This window comes from Stegostoma tigrinum, chromosome 2, assembly GCF_030684315.1.
Source record: "Stegostoma tigrinum isolate sSteTig4 chromosome 2, sSteTig4.hap1, whole genome shotgun sequence".
Taxonomy (NCBI): domain Eukaryota; kingdom Metazoa; phylum Chordata; class Chondrichthyes; order Orectolobiformes; family Stegostomatidae; genus Stegostoma; species Stegostoma tigrinum.
The window spans coordinates 69,701,336-69,724,933 of NC_081355.1; the positions used below are offsets into that span (position 1 = coordinate 69,701,336).

The following is a 23,598-nucleotide window of genomic DNA, read 5'->3' on the forward strand; positions in this document are numbered from 1 at the left end:
CAGATTATGTTTGTATTAAGCTTGGACTGTAAAATCAAGCTGAAAGATCATGTGTTCATAATGAAGTTAGTACATTTCTCAATTAATTTAAATTGCACAAGTGAACTCGTCCCTGCCTAATCTTTCTCCGCATCCTACACTTGTAAGATCTAATGAGAAGTAAATCGTCTGCGACAAGTCCAAACAAAAAATTCACACTTCATAATCAGCATGTGAGCTGCAATTTAAGTTACTGACTTGGAGATTAGGATACAAATCAGATACGACAATCAAGCCAACATCCAAATGTTAAATCAATTGACACATTCTAACTGTAAATTAAAAAGTCATTGTCCATAGTTACAAACTTGGTCAATCTTCTCAATTCTGCAAGCTACAACAGTTATTATTGGCTGAGATGTGAACTATTTCAATACGACCCTGGCCCACTCCTCGGACGACATATCCATCCTGGGCCTCCTGCATTGCCACGATGATGCCACCTGAAAGATGCAGGAACAGCATCTCATATATCACTTGGGAACTCTGCAGCCCAAGGGTATCAACGTGGATTTCACAAGCTTCAAAATCTCCCCTCCCCCTACCACATGCCAAAACCAGCCCAGCTAGTCCCCGCCTCCCTAACCATTCGTCCTATCTCAAGCCCCACCCCCATCCCCATACCACTAACCTCGTCCCGCTCCCCCCCAGCTCCCACGACCTGTCCGCCCTCCCTGGACTGACCTATCCCCACCAACTCCCCACCTACATTCACCTTCACTGGCTCTAACCCTGCCTCTTTAACCTGTGTCACCTCTCACCCTATCTTCTCCTTTATCCATCTTCTATCCGCCTCTCCCTGTCTCTCTATTTATTTCAGAATCCCCTTCCCCTCCCCCATTTCTGAAGAAGGGTCCCGGCCCAAAATGTCAAACTTTCCTGCTCCTCTGATGCTGCTTGGCCCGCTGTGTTCATCCAACTTCACACCGTGTTACCTCAGATTCTCCAGCATCGGCAGTTCCTACTAACTCAGTGGCGGAGTAATTTGGTTCCTATTTGCCACTAATTCCTCTCCCATCTGTTTTTGATGTCGCTGCTTTAAATACGTCACAATGATTTTGTCAGGCAGATCGTGCATTTAAATTTTTCAAAGATCAGTAATGAAATTAATCCCTCATTTAATCCTTATCTTTTCTCGTGTATTAAGGCAATAATATTCATTCAATTGAGAAATCTTAACACGGAAGAAAATTCTTCTTATTTAGAAAGTGGATTTTATGGTGTGATGTATCATATTTTTACACAGATACACAGAGAAAAACACATTGGAAACACTGATGTTGAAAGATGTATACTTTTAAATTTATGGTGTCGAGTTACATTATGTGTGGAGTTGCTGATGATTAATTTCTGGGGAACTTGCTTATGTTGGCCGAACAGTTCAACTGGCTCAATCCTGAGTTCTAGATTATTCACTTCACTAAAGTTGATGAACACAAGTTCAGTCACGATAAAGAATGCAAAAAATTGAATTCTTGCGTCAGCTATCATTTTATCTTAAGCATCTTCAGCTTTGCTCAAAATTATCTTTATCTCTTATCTTTATTTTTAGCTCTTAAAATTGTTCCCTTTTGCTCACCTTCTTTATAAGTTAAGACCCCTGTAGAGCACCATATTTTATGAAAGACACAGTTGTTTCAATCTCATCTGAGTTATGTGAAGTAAATAACTCTTCTTAGTTAACTTCCGAGATCCAAGAATTTGTTCTATGGTATCATGAGTTATATTAAATAAATGGCAGCAAACATATAGTTCCAAAAAGAAAAAGACAAACCAGTTCCCCAAATTACAGCAGCATCTTTGGAGTCACAATGACCAGAGGTCAAATTGAACCAGTAATTTCAGCAACACAAGCAAAGCAATGATCTATAGGGCATTTTGAAGTGACTGGCTCATCTCCTAACCATGTTCATTAACTACAAGGCTTAAGTCAGCCATGTAATGCATGGTTGCATCCGTTATAACATTCAAGAAGCGCAGCATCATTCAAGACCAGCTTGATCAGCAGAGCCTAAGAATGAACCCGATCGTCCACAAGCAGTCCAATGGTATTGTTATAGTTGCAATGTATAGCACCTACAGGATGCACTGAAACAAATCATCAAGCTAACTTAAAGGCATTGTTAAGCCCCAGAAAGAATGTTTTAAAAAATAAGACTATGGAAAGAGCAACATTTTCACATTCGTATCAAGAAGCGCAAGAAGCGCACAACTCTAGTTTGGTAATAACACACATAAGTGTCACTAAATCAAAATCTTGTGATTCCCAACTTAGTGCCACTGATAGCATGTTGTGATGATGCACTACAACACATCAAGGCTAGGGGCCACCTTCATGTTCACATGATGCTGAGAGATGGACAGTAAATGCACCCTTGTCAATGTCAACTTTGCTTTTAAGGATAGTAGAAATCTAATAAAAAACATGGATCAATAGACTACAAAATAACCTACAGTGCTCGGGAATTCATGAATCCCAGAAATATATTCCTATCCAAGTTAATACAGGTACATCTCTTGCAGCAGTTTTTAATTGTCTGACACAATTGGTAAACTCACCTTTAAAGTACGGGCACAATGATACTCATAAATTCACAAAATTTGTCTTTTCAAATCACTAATGAATTTCCTCATGGTTTTCTTGTAATGATTATGACTGCAATTGCAAAAAAATGGTGGATATGTTGTTGCATCTTCTCAAAGTGATTGCCTAACTGTAGCAGTTATTTTCAATGTCTATTTTACGACGGAAATAACTTTATATCTATCATTTCATGGCCCTGTAAGTCTTATCTCATGGATATTTTGACGCTCATTACCCGCAGTCAAGCATGAGGAGCTTTTGGAGCACTGCTCATTCAGCTGGTGAAGAAGCCTGATGAAGGAGCTGTGCTATGAAAGCTTGTGATTTCAAATAAAACAGTTGGACTGTCACCTGGTGTCGACAGACTTCTGACCTTGCCTACCCCAGTCCAGCATCAGCACCATGAGGAGGACATTCTGGGACGATCTGCTCATAGATTTTTTTAAAAACCAGCTAAATTCAGGTGTCTAATAAATCAGATAAATTATATAACAGTATCATGTATCGACCTGACTAGAGGTAAGACTGATTTAAATTTTATTTGATTGCCTGAGATGTTCTGCTATTACAAGTTTCAGCTTTAACCTGCATCACAAGTGCATATTTAAATATTTTTAAAATGTTACGAGGGCTTCTGCCTCTACAATCCTTACAGGAAGTGAATTCCAAACTCCCATCACCCTTTCTTCACACAAATAATAACCATCAAAATCAAAATTTCCACTTTAAAGTTGTGTGACCTTTCATATCTCAACCAGCACACAAAATTTAGCTGAGAAATCAGTATTTTAAATTTACTCCCAAGAGGATAACAAGATGACAATTTACAATACTTACTCTGGCGTTCTTGACAAGATGCCTGCACTGATGGAAGTCAGTGCATCATTTATTCGAAACACAGTTTTGCCCTTCTGAAACCAGGTGACAACCAGCTCAATGATCATCAGACCCACAAAATACGGTGTTGCCTACAAAACATAACCCAGAATTTTTATTAATTTATCTTTGACTCAAACAACATATGTGCATCACCGAGCTGCTAATGAGTGATTTACAGTAGCAAAAAAACTACATTTCAGGCATTCAACAATTTCCAGCGTTCTACTCTTTGGAGACTAGGAGCTACAGTGGAGCGTACAGTAGAGATGATGTTTCAGTGTTTGATAGTTTAGGGCGACAATAAGACAATGCATATAAATTGGTACTTCTACAATTCATTTCACATATTTTGAAATACAATAATAAGCTAGATACAACATGCAGGACCCAACAAGCATTAATAGAGGAAGCGAGAAATAAGTGAATACACAGTAATTAGACAATGTTGAGCTTGAGTTTTAAATGGTAAAAGGAGAAAGGTAAGGCTAACGAAGTTTCAGGGTTTTGAGATCCAGAAGTAGAACAGTTTAGATTTGAAGATCGAGGGGCAAGTCCAAATTGAAACAAAAGAGAAAAGATTGTACATGTCCCACGTAATATTGAGATACAAAGATGAAAAATTGAGCTGTAATCTTCGTTAATTTTAAAATAAATGGGTTCAAGCTCCTGCCAAACAAGTTGATCTAGAAATTTTAGTCACAATTAATAAGTATGTTTATGCCAATACAGGCTAGAGTTTAGAAGAATGAGAGGAGACCTAATTGAGGAAATAGGAGCAGGAGTAGGCCATCTGGCCCATTGAGCCTGCTTCACCATTCAAGAAGATCATGGCTGATCTTTTTGCAGACGCAGAGCCACTTACCTGCCCACTCAAAATTACCCTTAATTCCCTTACGGTTCAAAAATCTATCCATCTTTGCCCTAAAAGATAGAAAGTATGGACGATACTGAGGGGATTGACAAATGTGATGGAGAAAAGATGTTTCCTAATGCAGGGGATTCTAGAACGAGAGGTTATAATTTTAAGACGAGGGGTGGCAGATTTAAAACTTAGAGGAGGAGAAATTACTTCTCTCAGGGTTGTAAATCTGTGGAATTCACTACTCCAAAGTGTGGCAGATGCTGAGTAAATTTAAGGAAGAGATAGAGAGGTGTTTAATTAGTAATGAGTTAAAAGGTTATGGAGAGTGGGCAGGAAAATGGAGTTGAGGTCACGATAAGATCAGCCATGGTCGCATTAAATGGCAGAACAGGTTCAAGGGATTGAATTGCCTTCTCTTGCTCCTAGTTCTTACATTCTAAGTAGATTACACACTTGAGCTCCAATCTTCAAAATGATGGAGAAGGTCCCTGGCTTAAGGGCTTAGCCAAAAGAGCACCCAAGCCCTAAATGTGGAATTTTCATTACTGAACCCAATGGTTGCCATTTTGACCGGGATGGGAACTAAGGTGAGTGGTACTGTAAGTATTCAAGTTCAGGAGAGGTCTAAAGCTGCAAGAATTCTTTAAAGTTAGGGCTGAAGAAAGATGCCATTTTGGATAGGTCCGGGAACATCTTAGGGAAAGGCATGGTGTCCTTTGAGATTTTTACAAATAGATATGAATATACATTAAAAAGTAGACAAACTAACTGGAACTGTCAAACTGACAAAGGGTCCATCAAAAGAGCTATCAAAGGAACTGTCAAACTCAACATCATGGGAACTATGAAGCCATTAAGGAAACTCAGCAGATTAGCCAGGCCATCATTTAAATTATTTCAAAGACCTGCTTTTAATTTTTTGAGTATTAACAAAATCAGAAATTGCTGTCTCACTTGTTGACATGTCTTTGGGATATCATTAAAGGATCTGTGTGATATGACTGATTTCAGAACCCATCATTATCAACGTGCGCCTATCAAGTTACAATTTGATTGACAGTCCAAGTGCATACAAAAGCTTTGAAGAATGCTTTTAATTTGTTGCTACAAGGCATTATGTCAACATAGATAGTTAAATATAGCAAATTAATTCTCAACAATGCAATTTTTCTTAGTGTATGGTTATGAAAAAGTCACTTACAGATTTATCTTATTTCATCTGAACACAAGGTCCTCCATGGTAAATAGTGAGATGAGTTAGTATGAAGGGTGTAAGCAAAAAGCATGGTGTGTGAGTGGCATGGGCCTGCATTCATCAATGCAGCAATAAAGTACCAAGAGGGTGATAGAGGTGTAACAGTTGGGACAGGAAATCTAATAGGACATGGAGTTGGTAGAGGGCACAGGATGACATAGATTGGGCAGAGGGTGTGTGTGGGGATGAAGGGTGCGAGGGATGACAATGAGAGGGATGCTTTTAAGCTTATTCATTTTTTAGAAAGCAACTATGACAGTGGCAGATCACAAAAACAGTCCTTTCCCATAGCTTTTCTTTGGCTATCTCTGAAATGTTTCTGGGGATGCCAGACCTGGCTTCAATTTACCCCACTTGACCCCTCCCTGCCAAAACCTCCAATTACAAGTTTTTCCCACAACTTCATTTACCATATTTCTGGGTCCTGAGTGACATGTAGGCCAGATCAAGTAATAATGGTTGATTTCCTTCCCTAAGGAACATCACTGAACAAATCAATGCTTGTATTAGGTTATTGCTGGTTTTGTACCACCAGGAACTGAGTTTTCAGCTTATTTTAACTGATTTCAGATTACAAATACCACCACAGAGCTAAGATGCGCACCTCAAATGCCTCAAATTAATAAAAGTATATATTTTACCATACACACCATTCATGGATTATAAACCAAGGTACTACCTGTCCCACATTTACCACGCAGTATAAAACTGGTGGATCAGAGCGCTGCCATTTTCATTGTCAGTATGTCTTTCTTGAGGTTCAGTGCTCAAAAAAAAATTTCAGAAGTGTTTTTTTTCATTCATGGAATGTGGGTGTCATTGGCTGGGTCAACATTTATTGCCCAGAGGTCAGTTAAGAGTCAACCACAATGCTGTGGGTCTGGAGTCACACATTTTCCAAATCAGGTATGCATCACAAAATTGTGTCACAGACTTTCTTTTCATGGTTGCAACTGGTTTTCAGAAGAAGTGAAAGTTTTTCAGCGATCTGGTTAGAAAGGTACCTTTATTGAAGCATCACCAAAATATGTGCCTTCCCTGATGGTTATTGGAGGGTTTTCCCAATAATCAATTCATTGTCACCATTAGACTCACAATTGATTTATTATTGAATTCAGATTGCACCATCTGCCATGATGGGATTCAAACCTAGATCGCAAGATATTACCTTGGATTTTAGGATTAATAGTCTGGTGATAATACCAATAGGCCATCACATTCCCGACTAAGCAAAGCTGGAATAGAAACATTCAATTCCTAATCAAGATTCTAATTGTGTCGAATTAATTTAACATGCTTTCTTAATCTGCTTAAATCAGGTTACTATTTCATTCTTTATCCCACAAAAAGATACAGAATCTAATATCAGAGATGATGGGAACTGCAGATGCTGGAGATTCCAAGATAATAAAATGTGAGGCTGGACGAACACAGCAGGCCAAGCAGCATCTCAGGAGCACAAAAGCTGACGTTTCGGGCCTAGACCCTTCATCAGAGAGGGGGATGGGGGGAGGGAACTGGAATAAATAGGGAGAGAGGGGGAGGCGGACCGAAGATGGAGAGTAAAGAAGATAGGTGGAGAGAGTGTAGGTGGGGAGGTAGGGAGGGGATAGGTCAGTCCAGGGAAGACGGACAGGTCAAGGAGGTGGGATGAGGTTAGTAGGTAGCTGGGGGTGCGGCTTGGGGTGGGAGGAAGGGATGGGTGAGAGGAAGAACCGGTTAGGGAGGCAGAGACAGGTTGGACTGGTTTTGGGATGCAATGGGTGGGGGGGAAGAGCTGGGCTGGTTGTGTGGTGCAGTGGGGGGAGGGGACGAACTGGGCTGGTTGAGGGATGCGGTGGGGGAAGGGGAGATTTTGAAGCTGGTGAAGTCCACATTGATACCATATGGCTGCAGGGTTCCCAGGCGGAATATGAGTTGCTGTTCCTGCAACCTTCGGGTGGCATCATTGTGGCAGTGCAGGAGGCCCATGATGGACATGTCATCAAGAGAATGGGAGGGGGAGTGGAAATGGTTTGCGACTGGGAGGTGCAGTTGTTTTTTGCGAACTGAGCGGAGGTGTTCTGCAAAGCGGTCCCCAAGCCTCCGCTTGGTTTCCCCAATGTAGAGGAAGCCGCACCGGGTACAGTGGATGCAGTATACCACATTGGCAGATGTGCAGGTGAACCTCTGCTTGATGTGGAATGTCATCTTGGGGCCTGGGATGGGGGTGAGGGAGGAGGTGTGGGGACAAGTGTAGCATTTCCTGCGGTTGCAGGGGAAGGTGCCGGGTGTGGTGGGGTTGGAGGGCAGTGTGGAGCGAACAAGGGAGTCACGGAGAGAGTGGTCTCTCCGTAAAGCAGACAGGGGAGGGGATGGAAAAATGTCTTGGGTGGTGGGGTCGGATTGTAAATGGCGGAAGTGTCGGAGGATAATGCGTTGTATCCGGAGGTTGGTAGGGTGGTGTGTGAGAACGAGGGGGATCCTCTTGGGGCGGTTGTGGCGGGGGCGGGGTGTGAGGGATGTGTCGCGGGAAATGCGGGAGACGCGGTCAAGGGCGTTCTCGATCACCGTGGGGGGAAAGTTGCGGTCCTTAAAGAACTTGGACATCTGGGATGTGCAGGAGTGGAATGTCTTGTCGTGGGAGCAGATGCGGCGGAGGCGGAGGAATTGGGAATAGGGGATGGAATTTTTGCAGGAGGGTGGGTGGGAGGAGGTGTATTCTAGGTAGCTGTGGGAGTCGGTGGGCTTGAAATGGACATCAGTTACAAGCTGGTTGCCTGAGATGGAGACTGAGAGGTCCAGGAAAGTGAGGGATGTGCTGGAGATGGCCCAGGCGAACTGAAGGTTGGGGTGGAAGGTGTTGGTGAAGTGGATGAACTGTTCGAGCTCCTCTGGGGAGCAAGAGGCGGCGCCGATACAGTCATCAATGTACCGGAGGAAGAGGTGGGGTTTGGGGCCTGTGTAGGTGCGGAAGAGGGACTGTTCCACGTAACCTACAAAGAGGCAGGCATAGCTGGGGCCCATGCGGGTGCCCATGGCCACCCCCTTAGTCTGTAGGAAGTGGGAGGAGTCAAAAGAGAAGTTGTTGAGTGTGAGGACGAGTTCAGCTAGGCGGATGAGAGTGTCGGTGGAGGGGGACTGGTCGGGCCTGCGGGACAGGAAGAAGCGGAGGGCCTTGAGGCCATCTCCATGCGGAATGCAGGTGTATAAGATAGACAACGGCACCTTCTCCACAATAACCCTCAATGCTGAAGGCCTTCCAAGGATGCATTCTCAGCCCCCAACTGTACTCTCTCTACACCCATGACTGCGTTGCTGAATTCTGAACGAACGTTATCTACAAGTTTGCTGACAACACGACCGTGGTAGGGAAGGTATCAAACAACACAGAAAACAGGAAGGAGGGGTCACTGATGTGGTGCAACGATAACAATCTCTTTCTCTCAATGTCGGCAAAGCAAAAGAACTGATCATTAACTTCCAGAAGAAAGGAGGTGGACACATCCCCGAGTTCATCAACTGAGCTGAAGTGGAGAGGGTTGAGAGCATCAAGTTCCTTGGAGCGATGATAACTGACAATCTGTCCTGGGCTTCTCCTGTAGATGCGACAGTCAAGAAAGCACAATGATGCCTCTTCTCCCTCAGGCAGCTTAAAATTCACATATCCATAAGGACCCTCCCTAAATTTTACAGATGCACCAAAGAAAGCATACTATCCTGGTAATAACAGCTTGGTACGGCAACTGCCCTGCCCAGGACCATAAGAAACTACAACAGTTGTGTGCACAGCCCAGACCATCACAGAAGCTAACCTCCCATCCATGGATCCCCTACACATCAAGCAGCTTTTCACCTACACATCTGCTAATGTGGTATACTGCATCTGCTATTCCCAATGTGCCTTCCTCTACATCAGGGAAACCAAGCGGATGCTTGGGGACCGCTTTGCAGAACATCTACGCTCAGTTCGCATCAAACAATTGCGCCTCCCAACTGTAACCATTTCAACTCGCCCTCCCACTCCTTAGAGGACATGTCCATGCTGGGCCTCCTCCAGTGCCACAACGATGCCACCATAAGGTTGCAGAAACAGCAGCTCATATTGTGTTTGGGAACCCTGCAGCCCAATTGTGTCAATGTGGACTTCACAAGCTTCAAAATCTTTGCTCCCCCAACTGCATCCCAAAACCAGCCCAGCTTGTCCCCACCTCCCTCACCTGTCCTTCCTCCCACCTATCCCCTCCTCCCACCTCAAGCCCCACCCCCATCTCTACCTACTAGCTTCATCCCACCCCCTTGACCTGTCCATCCTCCGTGGGCTTTCCTATCCCCTCCCTTAATCCCCACCTACACTCACCTTTAATGGCTCTTTGACCTATCTGTCTCCACTCCACCTATCTTCTCTTTTATCCATCTTCTATCTGCTCCCCCTCTCTCCCTATTTATTTCAGAATCCCCTTCCCCTCCCCCATTTCTGAGGATCGGTTAGGCCCAAAACGCCAGCTTTCCTGCTCCTCTGATACTGCTTGGCCCGCTGTGTTCATCCAGCTCTACACCTTGTTATCTTTCTGTCCCATCCATGGACTCCATCTACACTTCTCATTGCTGCAGAAAGGTTGCCAACATCATCAAAGACCCCTCTACACCGGTATTGCTCTCCTACAACTTCTTCCGTCAGGTAGATGATACAGAAACTTGAACGCATGGGTCAACAGATTCAAGAAGAGTTTCTTCCCTGCTGTTATTAGGCTGCTGAATTGAGTCTCTAACTTCAAATAATATTGATCTTGCTTTGTGCACCTCCTGTGCAGCTGTTAGCTTGTATGCCTCACTCCTCTAAACTCCTTATAATCTATATGTCCTTGCTTGCTAGGACCTCCTTATACTTCTTGCAAAACAAAGCTTTTTTACTGTATTTAGGTACAATAAATCAAGTCAAATCCAGTCAGAGTCTGATATGATCAGTGTCTTTATTCCAGCTCGATACATTCAGATAGTGTGCCTCATGATAGAGACCATATGACAATAGCAGAACAAGAAGGATATTCACACCTGATTGCATATCAATCCAAAAAGGTTTAATACAAAAAAGTGTATTTATCATCATAAATGTTTTGAGTTATTCAAGTGGCCCAGCACACACACAACTGTTCTCATGCCTTGGCCTTTTGTCATTCTCAACAACTTCTGCTTATCATTTGCTCACAAACGCTTGAAATCACACTGGTCTCTTAATGATGTAACTGTTATTGTTAGTGATTTGTCATCTGGAAGATATTCCTTTCCTGGAGTACACTGTTGCAGGATCATATTTTGCAGCCGTGATATCTGCTGTTGTTCTATGTTGTTGGGTTGCTGCGGACCTCTGGGTCAGATGGTTGATCCATGGATCGTGCACATGACGGGTTTATATCTTCCTGCTCTCCTGTCCGCAAGCGAGCGAACGGCTTTTCCAGTTGCGTATCTGTGGCTGTATTTGTGACAGGTCATTCACTTTTGCTGTGTATGTTTGAGGTGACAGCTCTGTAATCAAGTTGCCACTTGAGCTGACTTTTGCTGAAAGCACTGAAGTTTGTAAGACCATGAATCTACATAGGATCTCAGAACTGAAACCGGCTTTTCAGCTCATTAAGTCTGCTTCACCATTCAAGATCATGGCTGAAATTATAGCCCTCAACTCCACATTGCAGCTTTGTCTCCACAATCCTGGATTCCCTCACTTTTTAAAAATCCAGCTTACCAATTACAAATCTGTCTATCTACTTAAATTCATTCAGTGTCTCAGAATCCACTGCACTCTGGGGTAGCAGATTCAGAGATTCGTGCCTGTTTGAGAGAAGTAATTCTTCCTCATCTCTGTTTAGATCTGCTGTCATTTAGCCTAATACTATGACCTAAAATACTGATCCACAAGAACTGCCGCATGGAATTGCATTGCGACATTGCGACAAATTCAAAATGCAATGGACAATATTTCAGCCATGACACAGTAGCTTTGAGTTGTAGTCAGTAGGATGGCTGCAATGATGTGAGTGATCTCATTTATTCCGTCAAATCTTCTCTGTTGGCATTCATCCCAGTAGCAGATGTGGTCCTCCTTAAACAACTGACATTGTGGTTTGCTATTGTATGCTACATTGGACAGGAATTTTCCCCATTGTCCAAAAATATCCATTAAATGTTGGAGTTCTGTATAAATGAGATAGTGGTAAGTCCTAGATGGCTCTGCTTCGTAGGGGTCAGCTTTGATGCCATCTGGCTGAAGAACAGGGTCTAAAATATCGATACTGAGTTTAGAGACCTTGCATTTAGGCTTAAATTGTGACACCACAGCCTTTGCGATACTTTTGAGAGTCTGGCACCATACACTAACATGTTGGATCAGTGAATGAGGGTGTCATCCATATGTGAGATGGCCGCATTTGAGCTCTTCCAAAATGCTGGCTATAGTACGCTGAAAAGTCTCAGGCACTGAGCCAATTCCAAATTTTAGTTGATGGAAACAAAACACCAAAGGGGAGTGATAAACATTCAGGAGTTTTGATTCCTCGGGAGTTAGCACCTAGCTTGCTGAAAACTGCTTTCTTTGCCAGCTTGACAAAGCTGTTGTCCACAGCTACCATGGGGTAGACCCATATTTCCACAGCCTTGCTCAACTTTGTGTGGTCCATATACAGATGATTAGTCAGTTATCAATTTGGTAAAGGAACCATGCCTGAGCATTCTTCTATCACTGGCAATGCTTTGTCCAGGGAAACAGAGTCTATTCCTTCTCTCTCCTTTTTCAAACATTGATCTGGAGCCTTTCTTGGGGCAAGCAAACATAGCTGCTTGGCATTTAATGCTAATGGACTATAACAGGTCACTTTCAGCTGCCCCATGTCTATGAACAGCTTTGGTAATTGGCTGAAAAGGTTAAGTAAGCAGGTAAAAATCTGGCAAATGTAGTATAATGTGGGAAAAAGTAAAATTGTTCACTTTGACTGAACAAATTTAAAGAAAAGCAACGTATTATGTAAACGGAGAATAAACTGCAGAATTCTGAAGTATGGAGGGATTTAAGGGCACTCATACATGAGTCACAAAAATTTAGTATGCAGGCGCAGCAAGTGATTCAGAAGACCAATCAAATTTTATACTGCATTCTGAGAGGAATTCAAGATAAAAGTATAGATGTTACGCTTCAGTTAAACAGGTTATTGATAAGACCATATCTTGCCTAGTGTGTGCAGTTCTGTTTTCCTTATATAAGGAAGGAAATTAATGTGTTGGAGGCAACTCAAAGGAGTTTTACTAGATTAATACATGGAATAAGTGGCTTATCTTATTAGAATTTAGAATTAGGCTTATTGTAACGTGTATTCAAGTACAGGGGCAGAGCAGTACACTGAAAAGTGAACAAAGTCACCATTCCTGGCACCGTCCTAGGCACAAAAGGTACTTTAGGTACAAAAAAAGCAGAAAAGTAAAGAAATAAAAGTTAAAAGTTAAAAACCACAGTCCTTCTTAAACCATGGGCCTGCAGATGCTCCACACTGGGCTCACTGTCCCCCAACCTAGGCATGCTTTCCTCAGCACTCGCCGAAATCCCACCCAGGCTACCTGCTATGCCATCAACCACTGCCACGCCACCAACCGCTATCTGGGATTGCCAGGCTTTGGCAACAACCAGCACTTTGCTGCTGGCAGACATCTGGGATCACCAGGCTTCACTGGCCACTGTTGCTAACTGCTGCTTCACCGCCAACAACCACCTGGGCTTGCATTGACCGTGTGAGCCTCACTCCAGGCCCTCAACCGTTGCCACACATTCTGTCACCGCCACTGCTTCCACAACCGAGCTCTCTCCAAAACAGAGTTTAATACAAAAATCTAAAAAGAAAATGAACAGGAAAACAAAAGACTAAATAAAAGCAGGCAGAATGGACAAGACCCGGGCTCCGGAGCCAGGACACGGCCTACTCCACTGTCGCCATCTTCAAAGTCACTTGCAGAAAGACACACTGGGATTATTTCCACTAGAGTTTAGATGAGTTCAGGGAAATTTATAGACATTCTTATGTTTCCTCTGGTGGGTGAGTCAAGAACAGGGGACACTTTTAAATCTGGAAGTCACCTATTCAGGGCAGAGGGCGAGGAGAATGTTGTGCAACATAGGGGCTCACTGCCTCAGAAGACAATGGAGGCAGGGTTATTGACTATTTTTAAGGCAAATGATGAATTATTGTTAGACGTGGAAATGAAAGGTTATTGGTAGCAAATAGGAAAGTGGAATTCAGAACACAGCAGATCAGCCATGGTCTTATTGAATGGCAAAGCAGTCTTGATAGCCCAGACAACCTACTTCCTAATTTGTGCATACCTACTTTGTCCCATTTTTTAAAAAACTTCCTCTGTCTTACGGTTAAGTTGCAAACAGTTGCACACCGTCTAGTTTCTGATTCTGAAGAGCAAAGCTTAAATTTCTCTCCTGCTATATTGAAGTGTGGTGATCAGCTGTCCCTTCATTTTCAGTTGAGTGCCCCACAGCCCATCAAATTGTTTGTAGATTGCTGAAGAAAAGCAGGCTTTAGCCACTGTACTGCATCAGAAAAGGGGAGGGGGGGTAGAAAGAGTTATCCCAGTTGGCTGAACAGCTGTGTATTGAGCAAGGGTCACCGGACACGAAACGTTAACTGTTTTCTCCTCCACAGATGCTGCCAGACCTGCTGAGCTTTTCCAGCAACTTTGTTTGTGTGGCTGAACAGCTGGTGCACCAACCGCATGGGTTCAATTCCCACACCAGCTGAGGGTATCATAAATGGATCCTCTCTCTCAAGCTTTCCCCTCACCTGAGGTTAAAACATCACCAGATCTCTCTCTCTAATGGGACAGTGGGCCCTGTGGTCTGGCATGACAAATGGCAACTTGACCTTATCGAGGTTGGGGTAAGAAAAAAAAACTTTCCTTGCACAATGTTTAAGTTGAATTTTGTTCAGTAGCCACCATTCATAATGTCAGCATTCCAAACCCACCCATGGTTATCCATTCCTTTCATGCTTGGAGTACTGTTTGACCCCTGACTGGTGAGCCTTTGTATTGTTGAGTAGAAGCTATAAGTTGTCTGCTATGGCATGCCACTTTAAGGTGTCCTCTCCACTTGCTGGAGCTGCAGCCTATATTAATGACTGTACAAACTTGTCACCAGTCAGGCTTTTCTCAGCCATAATGCGAGGCCGAAACAACGGCAGTAACTGTGCCCTTTCTATTTTTGCTCTGAATCCCGGCAAGTATAGCTGGCATTCAGAGATCGTGAGCAAAACAATTAAAACACACTGCTTCTATTCATAAATTAGCTGTACGAGTTGAGAGCTATGAGTAAATATGTAGCAGTAGTTCATAATTGAAATGCAGATCATCAAGTTTACAGTTGGGTTTCATTACTTTGTTTATTTTGTGAGCAGCTATCATAATTACCCTGAAATGTTAACGGTTTAATTATGAAATGCTAGGTTTTACTCATCTGCACATTCTACTTTGAAAAGCAAGCAATTCCTACTAGATTTACAATGAGTGACAGCAAAAACAGAAACAAAAGAAATATTGCCTTTCTTCATTTGATAGCTAGATTTTGGCAGCTTTAAGTATTATTGCAGAAAAAAAAATTGGTCTGAAATATTTCCCACCTCCCCCCCCCCCGACCTTTTAAGCAACAAAAGTGTATTTTTGGGAAATTTCAAGGTAGTGGGCAGGTCATGGACTATATATTGGCTTCTCCCACACAAAGAGCTGAAGGGCAGACGGTTATTATGTGACGGCCTTTTCTGTGCCCAGATCTTGCACTAATTTGGAAGCACTTGTTGCAGCCAGGATGTTGTGACAAATACACCACCAGCTTCATATTCAAAGCCCAGTTCCACATGCACTTTAGACGTTGCAAGTCAGGAACTATCTGTCATGCTGTGGTGCTTGATCATTATAACTGATGATATGACCCAGATGAAAGCTTGCACCCGAAGTTTTGGACAGGGACCTGGAGGGGCTTACAGATGGAGTGGTGAAAAGGTGGCTTGTTGTCGATATTCAGACCCTCCCTCTACTGCACATTAAGAGCACCAGGGCTAATGGTTACAGCTGTCACCACTGCTTGCACGATCTCCGTTAACCTGCCCTCACCCACCTCATGCTCCCGAACTACTAACTCTTTCTGCCCATGCACTTCCGAATTGCCCACTGGGAATACCTCAGCACCACAACTAATAGACCTTCCACCCACACTCATCTCACTGAACCAGTCGTTTGTCTCATTGCAAAAATCACACAACTAGAATTAGCATAAAGCTGGGCAGCAGCCAACATCCAACTCCTCATCCTGTATGAGGTGATGATCCTGGAGATAGTCAGAAAGAACCAAGATTGCTCATGTTGAGATGCCAAAACTTCAATGCCTTGCTAGCCCAGTAAACTTCATGATGCTGTGCTGTGCTGTTCTGTCACTACCAAGTATGTTAACTCATCCTTAAGGTGCTCATGTTTCTAACTCTATTGGACAACCAATGGCCCTTTATGCATGCACTAGCAATACCCACATATCCATAACCTGAAATAGCCTGTGCCTGAATGCAAGAATTCCCCCTCCATCTCTTTGGATGCACTAGCAAGGCTTCTACTAGCACCCTGCCCCTACTTATTTTGGTGAGTACATTTTCTAGTTTAGACTTGGGGCACAACCTAGTGAGTATATATTGACACATCTCTGCACACATCTCGCTGGAGAAGGCAAAAATAAAACACCCAAAGTTGTTGGGACTCAGAACTATCGGAGGCCAGGCACCCGAACAGGTCCAGACTGAAGACCATCAATTGCGCAGATAGGTACAGGAACAGGAGGGAGGCTTGTTAGAAACACTCAATATACTAGATCTGAGATTTGTGAAGCTTAAAAGTTACTATAACCATGCTATCTCCTCATGCATTGCTGTCACAGCCCTGTACAGACAACGATTGCACCAACTGTCACTTCATCTGTTTAGAATGGGTACGCTGATATTATGTGGAAAATGTCTGAACAAGAGCTGCTTTTTTATGATGTGATCCCTGAGCAGCCATAGCAAACAATTAGACTTCATCGTAGACCATGATGCAGAGAATGAAGGCCTGCCAAAATGAGGGCAACAGTGAAATAACTCCACAGAGGGCAGAATCCTGTCACCAAGTCACCATGAATTTACACATGGAGAGCCCTTAACACAGATCCAGCTACCTCAGAGGCAGCTCTGAGTGAGCTGGATGTCTGACATCCTTGTTCTTATCTGTCATTCAGGGCTCCCTGATGGATGAAATTAACAGAGCCTAATCAGAGAACTCAAATTCTATGAGATTGATCTGACTGACCTCATTACAATTACTACCAATGGAATATCTTGATATCGATCTGAGCTATTTCCCGCTACGCAGACCTAAGTACCATAAGTAATTTCATCAAACAACTTTGAGGTTGTCAGTCTGGCAGGACTAATCCTTAATTTCAACCAACAACCGCACACCACTCCCCGACTCCACCCCAGCCCCCTACACTATATAGACAAGAAAATGCACCGACAGCTATTACAAACTATTAACTATATACTTAGTTTATTGTTTCAAGATAGCCATTGTGCAGCATTGAGACCTGTAGAATGTATTTGTGAGTGGAAAATACAATTTGAAGTGTGCCTGTGATCATGTCAGCTTCACAGAGGTTACAAGGATATAATTCTTATAAGATGTAGAACCATCACCACTGCTTGAAACCAAGAATTGCACTGTTCATTGTTGATCAATGAATGAGCTGCAAATGAAGTGCCATTTGATGGCAGATGTGTGGCATCACTGAAACTATGGATGCCTGAAAAATGCAATTGCCCCTCGACAAACCTAACTATCCACCCCGCCTCAGCAGATCAAAAATAAACTTACTCAAACTGTTTTAAATGTGTTAGCATCTAGTTTTCATCCTTATCACACTGTTGAGGTTTGGTCAAAGATGGCACATTATCCAGTTTACATAGTTGTGAATGTATTACAGGCTCCACTGGGTAATCACAATTTCTCTCTACTACACTTTCTGTTCCAATCTGTGTTGCTGTCCCTGTTAACTACATAAACTTTCCAAGCTCCCCACCTTGACACATCATTTTATTTGACCAGAAATATCTCCAATTTCCCCATACTTGGTTTGCCATATTACCATGCCCACCGTAGTGAACAACTGATTTGCATTGAAACCAGGGTGATGGTGCCTTGCAAAACCAAACTAACCTCTGGGATAGTAACTCATGCTTTGCTATGAGATTCTACCCTCTTATTTGGAGGTGCCTTCTTCACTGAAATTTTACTCTCAGCACCGCAGAAATAATTCATCCCTTCCCCAGACTTGAGTTTCCTATTCTGCCAAACTCTCCGTGGACTGCCAGTTCATTAAACACATTGTTGGCTAAATCCCAGAACTGACACTGGTCCATTCCCCCAGCCTGCCTTATGAGGACAGTCCTGATTGAGCATGGGAAAGCCCCAGGGCCATGTCTCTACAGCTGCTCGACTGATATTTAACGTCCCTGAATTAGTTGGACTGGTCCTTCAGGACTGACTGTAGCCCAGACTCAGGCAAACAAAGGCAATGATCCTTGGACAGTGGCTGGACCCAGCAACTGACTCAACATTACCAACACTCTGTAGCACGGCAGAAAGAGGGAACTGGAAACCACAGAGAAATGAGACAACTTTAGCTATTAATAAGGTGCAAATTTACAGATAGAAAGGTATTCATCACCCATTAGTGAGATTTAGAATTCTTCGCTTAAACCACAAGGAAAAGTAAAATCAGAAACATTTTTTCTCCCAATGTATGGAATCTGATTTTTTTTTCATTCTCACTCTATTTTCTCAGAATTGTTGCCATTGGCCACAGTGCTCAGGACAGCTGAAAATTCTATCTTTCTTTAATATAAAAGATTTCACAGAGTTTCACCATAGCCTCTCCAGCAGAAGCAATTAGGCAGTGGTAAAGATTCAAAAATCTAAGTTACCTGCAGATCCAAGATATAAACAAAAATTATCCAATTAATAATAGAAACTATACAATTGCAACAGTAAGCAACCCTTTGACTGTCTGAATTATTGTTTCAATTTCAAAAAGGAGCCTACTGCAAATGGAATTCAAAAAGATAAGCATATTACTGGTTGTTATAGCATGGCCTCTGTCACCAAATTAGAAACACTTCATTTAAGCAAATTCCCCCATTGGCAGTATCTTGGAAATCAAACTGTGACTGGACCCTGATCTTTTCAGAATTAAGTTTCAATAAAATGAGAAATGCTATTTTGTTTCTTCAAAGACAGTGTTATGGATGTAGATTTGACCACAATACTACTGTATTGTCTTATAGTTACCGTCAACAAATAAGGCTGTTCAAATATCACTTACTGTTCCAAACTTCCCCAATGGAAAGCATGTGCCAAATGAATTATTAAATTAAAGAAAGAATATTACTTCATTTTCCCAGTTTTGTACACTATTTCTTGAAGATCCAGGAATCTGATCAATACACAACCTGTATGCACTTTAATCAACTGAAGTATTTTTTTAACAACTAGCCAATGACAGATGTTGGTTATTTTCTGCAGTCATGCTGCCAATTATAAACAAAGCATCCGTATCCTAACAAAATAAGGATTCTTTAACATGCCACTACCAATTTATTTTTAAAAAATAAACCTGACACGTAATAGATTGTTCAATTATACACCCATTGGCTAACGGGTTTCAGGAAATAAACCAAGCTGTTACATAATGTAAATGATGCATCAACGATCACTTGGAAAAATCTGTTTTTTGACCTCTCTGTTGCAGGTCAAAAACAAATTCTCGTGCAAGATTGCATTTCTGAGTCTTTCTCATCTCTTTTCTCTCATGGGAGAGAGAAATTAGAAGCAGTATCATTCGAATAAACGTACAAATGCAAAGAAAACAAACTGATTGCATGCGGTATTAGGCTAGGGCTCAGGAGAGATAAAGAAAATATCTACCATAATTAGCCAAGCATCGCACTTAAAAATACAAAGCTATAAACTAGTGGTCATAATGGAATCAAAAGATCAATCAGATGCACAAAAATCTCATTCAAATCTGGCTACACATCATGTCAAAATTTTCTAGAGAGCTACGTTTTTGACTGACACAGCACATGATGATCTAAATTATCAGCATCAAGACCATACCTGCTGTCAATAGAAATACACTCATATGTGGAGGTGCTGGTGCTGGTCAAAGTCAGAAGTCAGACGCCACCAAGTTATAGAACATAGAAAAGTACAACATAGTACAAGCCCTTCGTCCCACTATGTTCTGCCGTGGAATAATCCTTGTCCAAAAATAATCTAATCAAATCTACATTCCCCTCAATCCACTGCTGTCCATGTGCATGTCCAGCAGTCACTTAAATGTCACTAATGACTCCGCTTCCATGACTACCACTGGTAAACTATTCCATGCGCATATATAGTCCATTTTATAATCCAACAGGTTTGTTTGAAAGCACAATGCACTTCACTTAGAAGTATAGTATTCGTTTATAGTGATGTACATTGAAACTACAACTAAGAGACATACCTTTCACATCCAATCCATTTAACTATTTGGCCTCCACCAAGCAGTAGTCAGAAGACCACGAGTCTTCCCCTGATCCCTTTATCTGCTCTTCAATAATTGAGCACTATGTAATAAAATGCAAAAAACATCTTCATTTGAAGAGTAAAAAGCTATCAAGCATTTGAGGGGGCCAACTTAATCATCCTGAAATAGCAAATTTTTACAATTAATGAAATGTCTTATTGTATTGTTGATATGGGTTCACAATGCAATATGCACTACTTCATGGCTTCGCCTTTTGCAGTGACAGTTTCCAAAAAGAAACTAATTGGCAATTCAGTGTCTTGAGGGCATGCATTTTAAACAAGAGTATGCAACAATCCATGTCGCTTTCATGATCCTACGATAGATTATTGTACCATGAATTGTGTAACTATTTATATGATCTCACTGTAATCCTCAGCCAGAACAGCCAAGTAGGGATCCAGTTCATCCCTTTCCAGTGGTCCCCAGCATCACAGATACCAGTCTTCAGCCAATTCAGTTAATTCCATGTGATATCAAGTAACAGTTGGAGGCACTGAATATTGCAAAGGCTATGGGCCTTGACAACATTTGGGTAATGGTACTGAAGACTGGTGTTCTAGAACTTGCTGCTCCTCTAGCCAAGCTGTTCCTGTACAATTACAACACGAGCTGCTACACAACAATGTAGAAAATTGCTTAGAGATAATGGGAACTGCAGATGCTGGAGAATTCCAAGATAATAAAATGGGAGGCTGGATGAACACAGCAGGCCAAGCAGCATCTCAGGAGCACAAAAGCTGACGTTTCGGGCCTAGACCCTTCATCAGAGAGGGGGATGGGGAGAGGGAACTGGAATAAATAGGGAGAGAGAGGGAGGCGGACCGAAGATGGAGAGTAAAGAAGATAGGTGGAGAGAGTATAGGTGGGGAGGTAGGGAGGGGATAGGTCAGTCCAGGGAAGACGGACAGGTCAAGGAGGTGGGATGAGGTTAGTAGGTAGCTGGGGGTGCGGCTTGGGGTGGGAGGAAGGGATGGGTGAGAGGAAGAGCCGGTTAGGGAGGCAGAGACAGGTTGGACTGGTTTTGGGATGCAGTGGGTGGGGGGGAAGAGCTGGGCTGGTTGTGTGGTGCAGTGGGGGGAGGGGACGAACTAGGCTGGTTTAGGGATGCAGTAGGGGAAGGGGAGATTTTGAAACTGGTGAAGTCCACATTGATACCATATGGCTGCAGGGTTCCCAGGCGGAATATGAGTTGCTGTTCCTGCAACCTTCGGGTGGCATCATTGTGGCAGTGCAGGAGGCCCATGATGGACATGTCATGAATACACCTCCTCCCACCCACCCTCCTGCAAAAATTCCATCCCCTATTCCCAATTCCTCCGCCTCCGCCGCATCTGCTCCCACGATAAGACATTCCACTCCCGCACATCCCAGATGTCCAAGTTCTTTAAGGACCGCAACTTTCCCCCCACAGTGATCGAGAACGCCCTTGACCGCGTCTCCCGTATTTCCCGCAACACATCCCTCACACCCCGCCCCCGCCACAACCGCCCTAAGAGGATCCCCCTCGTTCTCACACACCACCCTACCAACCTCCGGATACAACGCATCATCCTCCGACACTTCCGCCATTTACAATCTGACCCCACAACCCAAGACATTTTTCCATCCCCACCCCTGTCTGCTTTCCTGAGAGACCACTCTCTCCGTGACTCCCTTGTTCGCTCCACACTGCCCTCCAACCCCACCACACCCGGCACCTTCCCCTGCAACCGCAGGAAATGCTACACTTGTCCCCACACCTCCTCCCTCACCCCTATCCCAGGCCCCAAGATGACATTCCACATTAAGCAGAGGTTCACCTGCACATCTGCCAATGTGGTATACTGCATCCACTGGACCCGGTGCGGCTTCCTCTACATTGGGGAAACCAAGCGGAGGCTTGGGGACCGCTTTGCAGAACACCTCCGCTCAGTTCGCAACAAACAACTGCACCTCCCAGTCGCAGACCATTTCCACTCCCCCTCCCATTCTCTAGATGACATGTCCATCATGGGCCTCCTGCACTGCCACAATGATGCCACCCGAAGGTTGCAGGAACAGCAACTCATATTCCACCTGGGAACCCTGCAGCCATATGGTATCAATGTGGACTTCACCAGTTTCAAAATCTCCCCTTCCCCTACTGCATCCCTAAACCAGCCTAGTTCATCCCCTCCCCCCACTGCACCACACAACCAGCCCAGCTCTTCCCCCCCACCCACTGCATCCCAAAACCAGTCCAACCTGTCTCTGCCTCCCTAACCGGCTCTTCCTCTCACCCATCCCTTCCTCCCACCCCAAGCCGCACCCCCAGCTACCTACTATCCTCATCCCACCTCCTTGACCTGTCCGTCTTCCCTGGACTGACCTATCCCCTCCCTACCTCCCCACCTATACTCTCTCCACCTATCTTCTTTACTCTCCATCTTCGGTCCGCCTCCCCCTCTCTCCCTATTTATTCCAGTTCCCTCTCCCCATCCCCCTCTCTGATGAAGGGTCTAGGCCCGAAACGTCAGCTTTTGTGCTCCTGAGATGCTGCTTGGCCTGCTGTGTTCATCCAGCCTCACATTTTATTATCTTAGAAAGTTGCTTATGTTTGGCCTGTACACAAAAAGCAAGACAAATTCAAATCCGCCAATTACTAGCCCATCTACTGTCAAAATGATGGAAGGTGTCAGTAACAGCGCTATCCAGCAGTGCCTACTCAGCAATAACCTGCTCAGTGATGCCCAGTTTGGGTTCTGCCAGGGCCACTCAGCTCCTGATCTCATTACAGCCTTTGTTCAAACATGGACAATAGCCTTGAATTCCAGAGCTGATGGAGGTGAAAGTCCTTAAAATCAAGACATTTGACTGAGTGTGACATCAAGGAGCCCTGGAAAATCTGGAATCAACGGGTATCAAGTGGCAAACTCTCTGCTAGTTGGAGTCATACCTGACACATAGGAAGATGGTCATGATTGTTGGCGGTCAGTCATCTGAGCTCCAGGACATCTCTGCAGGAGTTCCACAGGGTAGTATTTTAGGCCCAAATATCTTCAGCTTCTTCATCAAAGACCTTCCCACCGTCATGTGGTCTGAAGTGGAAATGTTCGCTGATGACTGCACAATATTCATCAGCATTCGCAATTCCTCAAATACCGAAGCAGTCCATATTCAAATGCTACAAGATCTGGATAATATCCAGGCTTGGGCTAACAAGTGGCAAGTAATATTCAGGAAACACAAATGCCAGACTACGACCATCTCAAATAAGAGGGAACCTCACCACCAGCCCTTGACATTCAACTGTCTTACCATTGATGAATCTCCACTATCAATAC

The 23,598-nt window shown here is 43.5% G+C and overlaps 1 protein-coding gene across 3 annotated transcripts in view; it reads right to left on the reverse strand.

Moving 5' to 3' along the window:
- Positions 1-23,598, reverse strand: part of agmo (alkylglycerol monooxygenase) — a 349,880-nt gene that overhangs the window by 310,297 nt on the left and 15,985 nt on the right. For all 3 annotated transcript variants that reach the window (XM_048549597.2, XM_059654521.1, XM_048549590.2), the window contains exon 2: positions 3,461-3,591. In XM_048549597.2, the coding sequence (XP_048405554.1) occupies positions 3,461-3,591 (131 nt within the window). The remainder of the gene's footprint in view (positions 1-3,460; positions 3,592-23,598) is intronic.